The following is a 13,474-nucleotide window of genomic DNA, read 5'->3' on the forward strand; positions in this document are numbered from 1 at the left end:
TGCACGAGTGGGCAGTACTGTAGCCCACTCGTAGAGCTGTCGGCCAAATACATTCCAGGCAAGAGGAATGTAGTGGCAGACAAGCTCAATTGCCAGGGTCAAGTGATAGGGACAGAGTGGTCTCTTCATATGGACGTCGTGGAAAGGCTGTTTGATCTTTGGGGCTCCCATTGAGCGATCTGTTTGCCACCCGGCACAACAGGAAGCTCCAGGTATTTTGCTCCATCATCCCCAACCCATGGGTTGCAGTGGAGGACACCTTCCAACACCCATGGGACAACCTGGATGCTAACACCTTTCCACCATTCTGTCTGCTTTGTCTGGTGATCAACAGGGTAATGATTACCAGGAACCCCAGACTGACCCTCATGGCTCCCTAATGGCTACATGCTGCAAGGTATCTGGACCTGCTGGCTCTTCTCATCGAGGCACTGAGAGAGATTCCCCGCCCGGCACAACCTGCTGTGTCAGCTGCACGCAGAACAGCTCCAGAGTCACTTGCACTTATGGCTGGAGACTATCATCATCTCTTGCGAGCATGAGGCTTTTCTCGCCACACAGCAACAGAGATGTATGGTATACCTGCGACAGTCCTCTGCTGCAGTCTGCCAGGGGAAATGGGCTGTCTTCTGTGGTTGGTGTCATGGAAAAGGTCTCTCTCTGGTTGGAGCTACTGTTCAGCAGGTAGAGGATTTCCTTGTCTTCCTTTGTTGAGAGAAGCTCCTCTCCGTCTCAGCTGTCTCCTCCTCAGTGGAGATATCGCTGATGAAGAGCTTCGAAAAGTCTTGTCCTCCCAGGGAACGAACTCAGGCCCCCTGCATGGGATGTGACTCTCGTACTAAGGAGCCTGACTCATGTACTGTGTAAACCCTTATGAGAATCGTCAGATGGGGATCTGACCCTCAAGACCATTTTCTTGTTAGCCCTGGCATCGGCGAAGAGAGTAGGTGAACTGCATGGACTTTCCTTAATGTGAAACACTCGGTGGGGATGGGGATCGGTTAAGCTTGATTTCGTCTCGGAAGACTTTGTTGGTACTGATCCAGACAAGATGCTGTTGTGTCCTGATAGAGTGCTGCGGTGTTATCTGAAGAGCACTCGCCATCTCCAGCCTGGGTGTCAGTGACTGACTTTTGTTAGTGCTGGCTTGACCAAAGAGGTGTCCAGGAACACTATATCTTTCTGCTTTGTGAAACAATCAAACGGGCATACTCTGCTTCAGGCGAGGACTCCAGTATGTTCCAGGTGAGAACTCACGAGGTCTGGGGCATTGGTCCGTCCTCGAATTCAGGAAAAATCTGTCGGTTCCTCAGGTTCTGAAGGCGGGGTGTGGTCGCAAGACTACTTCCACCTCCTTCTGCTTTCGGGATGTTGCCCACAAGTCCCAGGACACATTTTCCTTGGGTCCTATTGTGGCTGCTCAACAAGTTGTGTAGCTCACCCAGCTCCTCTAAGAGGACAGGTAGCATCGCACCCAAGGTGTACAGTTGTGGAAGAGAGTGTGCGTGTGTGTGTGACTGGTCCTCCTCCCCTCGCTCTTTCCTTTAAACTTACCCTCCCCTGTGGGCAGAGGGTGGGTTTTCGAGCTGTCACGAAGCTGGAACGGGCATTGATGAAGGTGAGTTTTATATAACTGAGCTCCTATTCCATATTCTGTGGATACATAGAAGCAGATCCTTCCCTCTTTCTAGCAGTTGGAGAGAGGGACAGATATTGTGAACCCATTGCTTATACATGGCCTTATCATTGTCCCCAACACAAGATTCAACCTAGCCTTTTTCTAGAACGATGCTGCATGTATACCCATCTATTCGAGAAAGTGCCCATAAGTCTGACAATTGACCTATACTTCGTTCATTACGTCAGAGGCACGGTCCCCTTCCTTGATCTCTCGACCAGGAAGAGGACCTTGGTGTGGCGAACTAACAGTCAGTTCAGAGACTTACTCAGCTTCCTCCCTCCAAGAAGTAAGTCTTCCTGTAATAAAGACCCAGGGTTTATATATTGTGTGGGAACAAATGACAGATTTTAAAAGTAATTTGTATAGTTAAATGCCCACCTCATGCCACCCCTCAAGCTGACACCAAGCTTACCTGGCCTGAAGGTGAAGTGGCGCTCTACCGACCCGGTGGGCAGGATTCCCACCCGATTGTTGGGTGGTTAACTACCATACCACCTTGTTAAAAGTTTAACGGACAGTTTCCAGCTGCGCTGAAGGTAATTCCTTTAATAAAGAACTCAGGTTTGTATAGTTAGGAAAAATACAAATTACTTTTAAAATTTATAATTTTTTTCTGTATGCATGCATGTGTAACACTTGTTGGGTGAACGGAATGTCAACTTGATATATACTGTACAGAAAATACCAGGAGACCACCATTCCTCTTGGGTTAATTGACCTTATTTGTTTTTATACAGCTCGATCGCACTGCTTTTACACAATATCTGTTGTATTTCAGGCCAAGCAGTAGAGATTGGATCCTCTGCTGTATCATTTTTGATAGATACATGGGAAGGTCATCTAACACCTCAGGAAGCTGCCTCCATTGCAGATCGCGCCTCTAGAGGCCGAGATGCAAAGACAATACGATCTGCGGCGAAATTAGCCCTATCTTGTCTACCACATGCACATGCACTTAATCCCAATGAAATACAGAGGGCAATAATTCAGGTAAGTTGGTTATAAGGCTTTGCTAAACTACTGTAGTTACTTGACTGATTTAAACAATGTCTCGCCATTATGTTCATGTCAGATTAATTGCACACATTAATACAGAAATTTGTGCTACGTTAAATTCTTTAAGAATAGAGAACAGGATTATATTTTGGTTGAATACATTATTAAGGGAAAGTAAATTAAAACTAAAGTAGTACTACAAGGAATGTGTTATTAAGAGCAGATTTTATTTTCTATGTATTTAATGATCCTTATTTACATAGCTTTTTTCCATATAAATATTATCTCTGTTGCTGGGTTTGTTTTTTATGTCACAGATTTAATATATCATTATTGACATATGAGAGATTATTGTTTTTTTGCTCCTTGTATACTTTACAAACATTGAAAATTAACAGTTAAACAAGTTTTAGCAAATTTTAAGCAAAATCAGTTGTTAAATTGTAAAAAACTACATATCCCATTTCAGTATTATTGGTAATATATGATTTATGTAACTTATCTACAGATTGAACACCAGTTTTGCTAAGAAGTAACATGAGCCTAGACTGACTTAGCACTGCAAATATATCCACACTGTTTAGTAAGTGCACCTTAGAGTGACATGATTCTCTTTTTTTTTTTTTTTTCAGTGTAAAGAGCAGAGTGATTCCATGCTTGAAAATGCTTGCCTAGCAGTTGAAGGAGCAGCCAAAGGAGGTGGAGTGTATCCTGAAGTTCTCTTTTCTGTTGCACGACGTTGGTATGAACTTTATGAAGCCAGAACCCGTCATCAAGCTCGCCATCAGGCAAGAATTGGTGGTAATCAGCACACAGCTGAACCTCCATTTGTTGATCCAGGTGTATCACATGACTTGCCCCTCTTGCCACCTCCACCATTAAATCCCCCAACACCACCACAGCAGCAGCAACCTCAGCAGCAGCAGCCACAACAGCAGCAGCAGCCTTCTATTCCAGCATTGGAACAACCAGCCCAACCAAGTTTACATCCTCCTGTAAGTAGAGCTGCTTGTGTATTTCATACAAAGGTTAATTCATTTAGAAATCATTACTATGGTACAAGAGGCTAGCATGCTTTCTGGGTAGGGAACTGCTGTATTCCTTAATTGCCTCCTTCATAAGAATTGTCTATCATGATGGTTATTAGAAATGTCTTTAGTTAGTTGTTATAGTGGTTCTGTCTCTCTCTCATAAATTGTGTATATTTGATTCTCTCTCATAAATTGTGTATATTTGATATGCCTTAAAACTGAATCCTTATTTCATAAAAGAGAAGTGACATAGAATAGTCATCTCAAGTGTTTATTTTTATTTTCTTATTTTCAAACAGGTCTCTGTTGCTACAAACAGTAATGGGAATGCAGGCACGTTAACAGGGGTGGCAGGCTACCAAGTGGCTGCAACAGCACCATCAGTGCCCTATGGACTACCTGGCATTCCATACCCTCTGGGTTACAATTACATCCAAGGTCTCACTACAAGTGTATCTTGCATAAATCCACAAATGCCAATGCAGGTAAATGACATTTCCTTGGACATTAACTTTGTCAGTGAAATTGCGTCGGTTATCATAAATAGACTGAATACTGTACTTAGAATGTGGGCTTTGTCTCTCTTGTGAAAATTTAAAAGTGGCTGTTCCTTGTGTATGTTCACTAAGTTCATGGTTGTTTCTGCATGGTTTTATAGAAAAATGCTACTAATGACCCACCTAACCCAACACCACTCATTGCAGGAACTAAAATCCATTCTAGTTGCACAGTATCTTAGTAGATTGTACAAGCTTAATCATGTTTGTTATTGCCTTTTTTGTTGGGGGGGGGACCATTTTCTGATTGCTGAGGTAGGGTTTACCATCATCTTTGGATGAATTATGAGAATTATCTTATGTAAAACGAACATTTCATGTGATATTGAGTCCATTCACATGTATCATTACAGATGTATATACAGCCACCAGGAGTTCCATTTAATGGAACTCCAGGGGTATCACAACCCCTGCTCCCACCACCACCCCTCCAGTACTACCCTCCTGTCTCTATACCTTCCACGCTGCAACAGGTGAGAAGAATAGAATTTTTTAAGTAATGTGAACATTTTTGAGCTGTCAAGATGTACAATCAAAATGACGTTGAAGTATTCCTTTATTTCAGGCAGAAATATTTAACTTTTATTATGGCTTGATACTGTGCTTCAGTAGCATTGTTCTAACAAAAATGTTTTTTGTAAGTATTTATGACTGACAGTATAACACCTTATTAAAGTCATTAGTATCCACCATTAATTTTATAATAACGGCTTAGGTTTATACTAATTACAATTGTTAATAGTCATATCATGCTTGTGCCATTGTGAGTGCCTTTGTTTTTGCTGTTACAAAATTCATTGACAAAAAATTTCAAAATTGAAATGTATGTGAAATGAAAGGTGAGAATTTTATTTTTAAAAATGTAAACATGACACATTTCCTTCCAGGGTGCCTTGCAAGGAGCTGCAGGTCTTAGTGCAGGTGTAGCAAACAATGGCCAAAATTTAGGGCCCCAGTTACCTGCCTTAGCTGCAGGTCCTCCACCCTTGTCGCAACAACCTCCCCTCTTGCAGGCCAATACCCCACCTCCACAAGTAAGAACATTTGTGTTTTATCATGGGCTGAAACATTGCTGTTATGTCTGTGTGCACATTTTTTTTTATTTTTATTATTATTATCCCTTTCTGACAGTATTGAATTAAAGGCACTCAACGTGATGAATAACTGCTGTCACCCCTAATTTACTTCCATTTTCATCTACTACAAGGCAAATTTTCACACCACTGTTATAGGTACCATATCGGGCACTGTTTCATAGAGTAAAGGAAATACTCTCGTACTCTTTGGCACCTAGTTAGTAGTACAAGGTCACCACTTCATTTATTCTTTGGCAATCAGCAGACTTTTGTGTGGCAGCATACGTATCCCTGTGATGCCTAGCAGTTGACTTATTACCGTTTGTATATTTATTTTCTCTCTCTATTTTTCCTTATTAGTCCTAGGCTAGATAAGGTCATTAGGTTGCCTTTCTCATTCCATGAACCTTAAATTGAATAGTTTGAAGGAATGTGATTTTATCACTCGTTTTATATTCACTATACACACATAATTTACGTCAAGTACACAACAATCCAAAATTGTTATTTTATATGCAAATGATATACAGGTTCACATTCCTTAATTCGAAACCTTTGGGGCACCGCTGTGTTATGGTTTTCAGAGTTTTTTGGATTTTGGGACTGAAGCTTGCTCATTAAATATACTCAACATTTTATTTCCAACTAAAACATTTTGTAAAGCTCAAAACTATACAGTATCAAAACAGCCATAATTAACCTATATACTTATGTATCATCCGATCTTGTATTCGACCCTCGGAAGTTTGTTGTCAAAACATGATTTTGTCACATACATCACATTATGCGATTTGCATTTTTGGTAGATCACATAAGCGTATACATAATGTGCAAGTTTTTTGATAGATTATACTAGGGTAGGCCTCCTATGCATATTACCTTTAAGTTAGCGTATTAACTGAGTAACAGGCTAAGAAGCTAAAGTCCTGTATGCTAAGTGTGAATTGTCATACATTCAACCATTTTTACCTAACTTGTAGCTTGTCTAAGAATTCATTATTATCTCTTATAATTAACAACCACTTAGTATCTCATACAAAACACTAGTATAAACATTAGCAAGTACTGACATAAATAACGTAATTGAGAAATAGCTGATTGCCAACAGCATGTGCTGTAACAATCGCACATTTATTAAGAGTTGCATTAAAGTTGGCAACTAGTTCAAACTTGCTGATTTTCAATGGTGGCATCCATAAGTAAAAATAACATATATTTTTATTTATCCTTCATACAGTGGAGAAGGTCTTGAGAAAGAATACCACTTAAAGCTGCAGGTTATAGCTGCGCTGAATAAAACACAAATGTGGAGGCTGCAAAATGTTTTGGAGTAGGCAAAAGAATTGTTCAAAAATGCCAAAATTACATCTTTAATTCTTTTAAAATTATAAGTAATTTGTATTTTTTGAACCCAGCTTATGTTAATTCACCAGAAAAATATATTTCCAAATGATGTTTTATCTAGCAACTACTTGCATTGAGTATGTAAGAGTACTCAATCAGCGGAGAATGTAAACGTTACCAAATGCAAATGGTGCTTCATCAGAATTTTTATGTTCTGTAATATTTTAATATAATAATGATACATAAATACACTGTAAGTGGGTTCAGTAAGCAAAACAAGTTATATTAAAATCATCATATTTAAAATATAACTGTACTGTTTGACTTTAGCAAATACTTACCTGCATAAAAAATTTCAGTTCGTAGAATTGCGGACAAGAGATCATAAAACTGAACGTACTACTGTTTGCTACTTCACTTCCATTAAGAAAATTGTTAGGTACTGAAGCATACATAAATAATATTTTTTTTTTATTGTGTTTTGGACTTATATTTTTTCTTAAGTATCCATGCTGAATAACAATAATGTAAATAAATTTTATTATTTCTTAAATGAAAAGACTGCTAGGAGTACAGTAAACCCCCCTGTATTTGTGTTTCACGATTCGTGGATTTCTCTATGGAACATATACAGTCATACCTCGAAATTACGCGAGGTTAGGTTCCGGAGCCCCTCGTGCAAGGTGAATTTTCGCGTAAGTTTGCCATGGTCTTTAAAAATGCTAATAAATGTTTATTTCCAAAGTTTAAGCACTAAATATGACCCTAATCATGTCCCAAAGTATTAAGCTAACTTTTAAATGAACTAAAGGTAGTGTAATTTTATTTAAAATTTAGCTTATTACCCTTAAAAAATGAATACAGTAAATGGTTGACATAAAAATTGAGTATTGCACAGTTTCATAATAGCACATTTACAGTAGGTGCATACGTATACTAATGTTATCCCTAATTCATGGGATGCCGTTTTCTTTGTCACTTAGAGTAAAAGCCGTTTTCTTTGCGTCACTAGGCAAAATGTCATGTCAGTCAACAAAAGTACAATTCCATAAAAAATTGAAAACATGTACATAATGTTCGTAGAACGTAGTACAATACAGGTAAAATTCAATCAATTTAAAATTATATATTGTACAGGTAATGATGTACAGAGAAATAATAAGTTGTAAAGTATGTTTGACCGCTAACTACGAATGAAGAGAGAGAGAGAGAGAGAGAGATACTGTAATAAAGTAACTGTACTGCTTTTGTATCGTATTTATGCGCAAATGTATAAATACAAATTTTCCATTCTGATTTTACACCTAAAAACTTAGAAATTAAACACACTTTCTACAGGGGTATCATCTTTGAAAAATGTAGTTTCTAAGGGTATCACATCTTGTAAAAGTACACCAACTGAACGTGCTGTAATTACATGCACATACAAATTGCACCAGCACTTTTCTCCGAAGTGAACAGAGTAATTTTCAAAGAATGACTCTTATACAACTCTTAGTTACATCTCTGATATTACATTAACGAATTCATTTTATTAAACAACCTCATCTCAAGGTCATATAAAGTCCTTGTAACAAAGACTTTGCAAATGGACATAATACTTGTATGATATTTATGTACAGAAATATAAATATAAATTTTCCATATCGATTTTACAGTTAAAAGCATGAAAACTTTTAAATTTACTTCAAACATTAAACAAGCATTTTCTGCAGGGGTATCATCTTTGAAAAGTGCAGTAACTTTGCAAATGGGTATCACATCTTGTAAAAGTACACTAAGTGAATGAGCTGAAATTACCTTTGCATCATATTTATGCATGTACAAAAATAAAAATAATACATTTTCGATACAGATTTTACACATGAAAGCATGAAATGCATTTTTCATAGAGATTTTACACTTGAAAGCATGAAATGCATTTTTCATAGAGATTTTGCACATTAAAACATGAAATGCATTTTTCATACAGATTTTACACATAAAAGCATGAAATGCATTTTTCATACAGATTTCACACATAAAAGAATGAAATGCATTTTTCATACAGATTTTAAACATAAAAGCATGAAAACTTGTAAATTACTTCAAAAATTAAACACCCACTTCTGCAGGGTTTCTCGAGAATTTCGTGTGTCTGTGAAAAAATCGCTTATGCCTATTAGTTAGGTTCCAGTGAAAAGTTCGTGTGTGTGTGTGAATTCACGCAACTTGAATCGTGTAAGATCGAAGTATTACTGTATACACATTATTCGCGGAAAATTTGCCGATTCGCGGTATTTTTCACCGAGAAATATTCACTAATTACTATATTATTTTCATATAATTTGCATGACTAAATGCACTATTTGTGATGAAACTATTCAAATACTCAGGTACCCAGGTAGTGCTCGAGTTAAGATAATTTGCCTTATGATAAATCGATTTTGCGATGGGGTAAGTAATTAATACCAGTACAACAATATTTAGAAAATATTTTTTAATTTCCCACAGGCGCAGCAGTGTACAATCAGGCAGCAAGAGAGACCAAATTACAATAGACCAACTTCTTTTCTTCCATCTCTTTATCCCAACTTCTAGTTAAAAAAGTAAAAGAGAATGATAAAATTATTGTTAGTAACGTTATATTCTTGTGTAAATGCTTACAGCCATAGACAACTGAACAAGAAACTGTTGTTTTGCTGATAACCAAATCGGATAACAACAGCTGTTCTGCTTGTATTTCAACAATCGTATGGTAATAAATAATTATCGTAGTTAAGTTACAAATGACGTTAAGTAGAATAGGACTGATATATTTTTACATTATACCCTTATTCGCCATGGATGAAAGATCGGCAAGGAAATATACTGCTAAATTTAAGCTGCAAGTTGTAGCTGACGCTGAGAAAACAATGTTCAAGCTGCTGTTGACTATAAATTATCGTGCATTGGCAACATGGATGAAACTCTACCATAAAAAAAAACTAGAGAGAAAGTATTTTAATCAGAACTAATGGGCATGAAAGAGCACATATTACTGCTGTTTTCACGCCGATAAAAGGTAAATGCGTAAAGCTCGTATTATGATGAAATCAAATGAAAATAGCGAACGGAATCTTGATTTTTTTTACTCAAAACAAACATGCCCCCAAATGGCCAACATCATTTCTTAATGAAAAAAATAGCTAAATTAATTTCACAATGAGACGTATTTAAGTTACATTTTGACTTAACAACACTTCATATAACGAAAAACAACCTTGCCCCATATAAATAAAGTATCCAGAGGTTCATTTACACTTATTAGAGGCAACGGCGAAATAAACTTACCGCATAGTCGATTTACAAACCAAAACATTGACTGCTATGATCGCAGTTTGTAATACAAAAGCAATACAAGAATATATACAATATTATTGGATACAGTGAAGTAAAGCATAACACTTGAAAAGATCCTTGGAAAAGATCATATTCGTTATGTTGATATTTGTATAATTAGATATTAATATGTGAATATAAAGTACAATATAGTGTAGGCTAGGATGCTGTATATGTACAGTCATACCCCGAACTTACCAAGGTTAGGTTCCAGAACCCCTTGCGCAAGGAAAATTTTCGTGTGTTTGACACTGTCTCTAAAAATGCTAATAAGTGCTTATTTCGAAAGTTTAAACTAAATATGACCATAATCACACTCCCAAATTATTAAGCTAACTTTTAAATGAAATTAAAGTTACTGTAATTTCATTTAAAAGTTAGCTTAATACATTACCCTTAAAAAAGAAATAAATGGTTTACATAAAAATAGAGTTGGAAGAGAATTTCTCTTCCTCTCCCCTTCTGACTGATCTATTTTTAGAAGTCGTCTCAACCTCTTTTTAATAACTTCTTTATTCTGCATCTCTTTCTTTTTGTTCTGAAATGCTTTTTCATGAACAAACAGTGTTTTTTATTTGGACTAATACAACTCTTAGTTATTATGTCTCTATGTTTTAGAACTTATTTGTCACACTAGCGCATTTACACTTCGTAGACGGTACAGGTAAAATTAGATCCATTTAAACTATCTACCATACAGGGAAAGACGCACAGAGAAATAATAAGTTGTAAAAATGTGTGACCGCTAACTATGAACGAGAGAGAGAGAGAGAGTTGTCCTTACTTAAGAGAGTGAAATTATTTATCAATTATTACGGAGACAGAGAATAACACGAGAGAGAGAGATATGGTCCTTACATGAAATATCAAGTCAAATTATTTATGAATTATTACGGAGACAGAGAGAATAACATGAGAGAGAGAGAGAGAGAGAAGTTATTCGTAAGTTGGATATCAAAAGAAGGAAATTCAGTATTAAACTAACTTTTAAATAAAATTAAAGTTACTGTAATTTCATTTAAAAGTTAGCTTAATACATTACCCTTAAAAAAAGAAGTGAATGGTTGGCGTAAAAATATAGTGTGAAGATTAGTATACTATTTCTCTCTCTCCCCATTCTCTCCTGTTCCACCGATCTATTTTTAGAAGTCTTCTCAACTCGTTTTTAAAACTTTTTTATTCTGTCTTTCTCTTTGTTCTGGAATGCTCTATGTCTCTATGTTTTAAAACAGGGCTTTTACAGTTTGTAGACGGTACAGGTAAAATTTGATCAATTAAAATTATCTACTGTACAGTTAAAGACATACAGAGAAACAGTAATACGTAGGTTGCACTAAATATGAACAAGAGAGAGATAACAGTGAAATTTTTTGTGAATTATTACGGACAGAGAGAGAGAGAGAGGGGGATTATTTTAATGAGATATGATTTCAGTATATTTAATAAAGATTTTAGTCATTTTTATTCTTATACTAAGTATATATTTTGAATATAAAAGTGTAATATATACTTATTTTTTGTTGGTTCTATCTAATATCATTCTTCATTTTTTACGTTCATATTTTAATGTTGAATTTTACTAGTATATCATCATTCACCTATTCATTATCAATCATATAATTTATTTATATATTTCACCTTTGTTATGGTGCTGAATAATCCTGATGGGTTCCGACGCTTGGTCTTCAAGACCGAAATTTCATAATCAATTAATCAAGAAACCCTTGACCTATTAATCAGCAACATTCTCCCTTCTTGTCATGTTAAATCGACATGTCTGACAGCTTTGCCTTCGAGCTTCGAACAAAAGATGAGGGATAGATATTTGTTTGTTTAAAATACGTAGCACATACTTATTTTGTAATTACAGTTTTATTATTATTATTATTACTATTAATGTTATTAAAATATTTTAAAATTAGTACTTATTATTAGGTAAAAAATTTTTTTATCATACAAAACAAATAAACATATACATGTACCATAAAAATTCTCTCATCTCGGGAAAAGAGAGAGAGAGAGAGAAATTATTACTTTTATTATTTAATGTTATTTAATTTACACATAAAAGCTTGAAAATTTATAAATTACATTCAAAATTAAACTAAACACTTTTGCAGGGTTTCTCAGTATTCGCAAACATTCGTGTCTGTGAGATACTCGTGTATGACAAACAGTTAGGTTCCAATGAAAATTTCGCGCCTGTGAATTCTCACAACTCGAATCACACAAGGTTGGGGTATTACTGTATACGATATACCATAGTGTAGGCTAATTTAATTCTTGTTTGTTATTTGCTTTCTCTTTGTATTGAATTATCATAAGTCAGTCTGCATGATCCTCCAGAATTAGCTGATATTAATAATTACTATACCGTATATGTATAGAGTATACTTTATAGTGTAGGCTAGGCTACCATATATGTATACATGGTACTGAATACCCTAGTGTAGGCTAGGCTATATTCGAGATATGTTTTTTCCAACAAACGATGGGTTTTTTGGAACCTAACCCCATCGTAAGGAAAATAATACCTGTATAAGCATTTTTGGAGGCTTTTTTTGTGTTTGAACTACCAAATTGGGCAGTTCTAAGTGTTTTTAGAAGGGTTTTAAGTATTCACGGATTTTAGCTAATCGTGGGGGGGGGCTGTGGTACACATCCCCCGCGAAAACGGGGAGTTTACTGTAACAAGAAATGTTTCTCTACAGGATTCTTGTTTGTTTGAGCTATACACTACCTAATGCATTTTTTTTTACAAATTCATAAACTAACATTTTTTTTTTTTTTTTTTGTCAGGGCTTCTACTCATTGCCATATTCTGCAGCTGTAGGCAATGGAGGAGTTTCAACAGCTGGCTTTATTGGCACCCCTCAGCCTGCTGCCCTCTTATCATGGGTCAGAGCTCAAGGTCCTCATATTGTCCAGCATTCCCCTCACCAGCCTCAGTTACCCCCTCGGCCTGCCTCACAACCTCAGCAGCAGGTTTGTTTAACTACTTTTTAGTTAGGGAAACGACACGGTAGCTGTTGGTAACATCTATGTTCATGCAAACTCCATTAATCATGAAGGGTTAATCCATGCAAACAGCACCCACCCACACCAACTTTATAGATCTGGAAAGTAAAAGGACCCAATTGCATATGCCCAGACCATGTTTTACTGTCCCAGAAGGCACTGCTGCATTGCACTCCTGGGATTATCACCTTTTTGCCTCCACTGTTACATTGTTACATGTCATTCTGCTATGTACATTCATTTGTATGAGGTACTTGCTGGTCCTCTGCCATCCACATTATCTCTGCCACTTGCTGTCGTCCTGCCTGTGACTATGCCTACAGAAGCTTTAATGCAGTAGTTATGGGTGCAGGCAGGGTGACAGAATGTGGTAGAGATGAAAAGAGGGGGTGGGTGGTGAAGGTTCACAAG

At 36.5% G+C, this 13,474-nt stretch overlaps 1 protein-coding gene and 1 long non-coding RNA gene across 4 annotated transcripts in view; one reads left to right on the top strand and one right to left on the bottom strand.

Moving 5' to 3' along the window:
- Dora (Dorado) overlaps positions 1-13,474 on the top strand; it is an 82,180-nt gene that overhangs the window by 59,268 nt on the left and 9,438 nt on the right. For all 3 annotated transcript variants that reach the window (XM_067105006.1, XM_067105007.1, XM_067105008.1), the window contains 6 exons: positions 2,460-2,671; positions 3,310-3,672; positions 4,008-4,193; positions 4,619-4,738; positions 5,153-5,299; positions 12,845-13,030. In XM_067105006.1, coding sequence (XP_066961107.1) covers positions 2,460-2,671; positions 3,310-3,672; positions 4,008-4,193; positions 4,619-4,738; positions 5,153-5,299; positions 12,845-13,030 — 1,214 coding nt within the window. The remainder of the gene's footprint in view (positions 1-2,459; positions 2,672-3,309; positions 3,673-4,007; positions 4,194-4,618; positions 4,739-5,152; positions 5,300-12,844; positions 13,031-13,474) is intronic.
- LOC136839247 (uncharacterized) overlaps positions 3,534-13,474 on the bottom strand; it is a 131,110-nt gene continuing 121,169 nt past the window's right edge. The window contains exon 4 of the long non-coding RNA XR_010853265.1: positions 3,534-3,670. This is a non-coding gene — a long non-coding RNA (uncharacterized lncRNA). The remainder of the gene's footprint in view (positions 3,671-13,474) is intronic.

The sequence above is a fragment of the Macrobrachium rosenbergii genome, chromosome 6 (genome assembly GCF_040412425.1).
Source record: "Macrobrachium rosenbergii isolate ZJJX-2024 chromosome 6, ASM4041242v1, whole genome shotgun sequence".
In the NCBI taxonomy this organism is placed as follows: Eukaryota; Metazoa; Arthropoda; class Malacostraca; order Decapoda; family Palaemonidae; genus Macrobrachium; species Macrobrachium rosenbergii.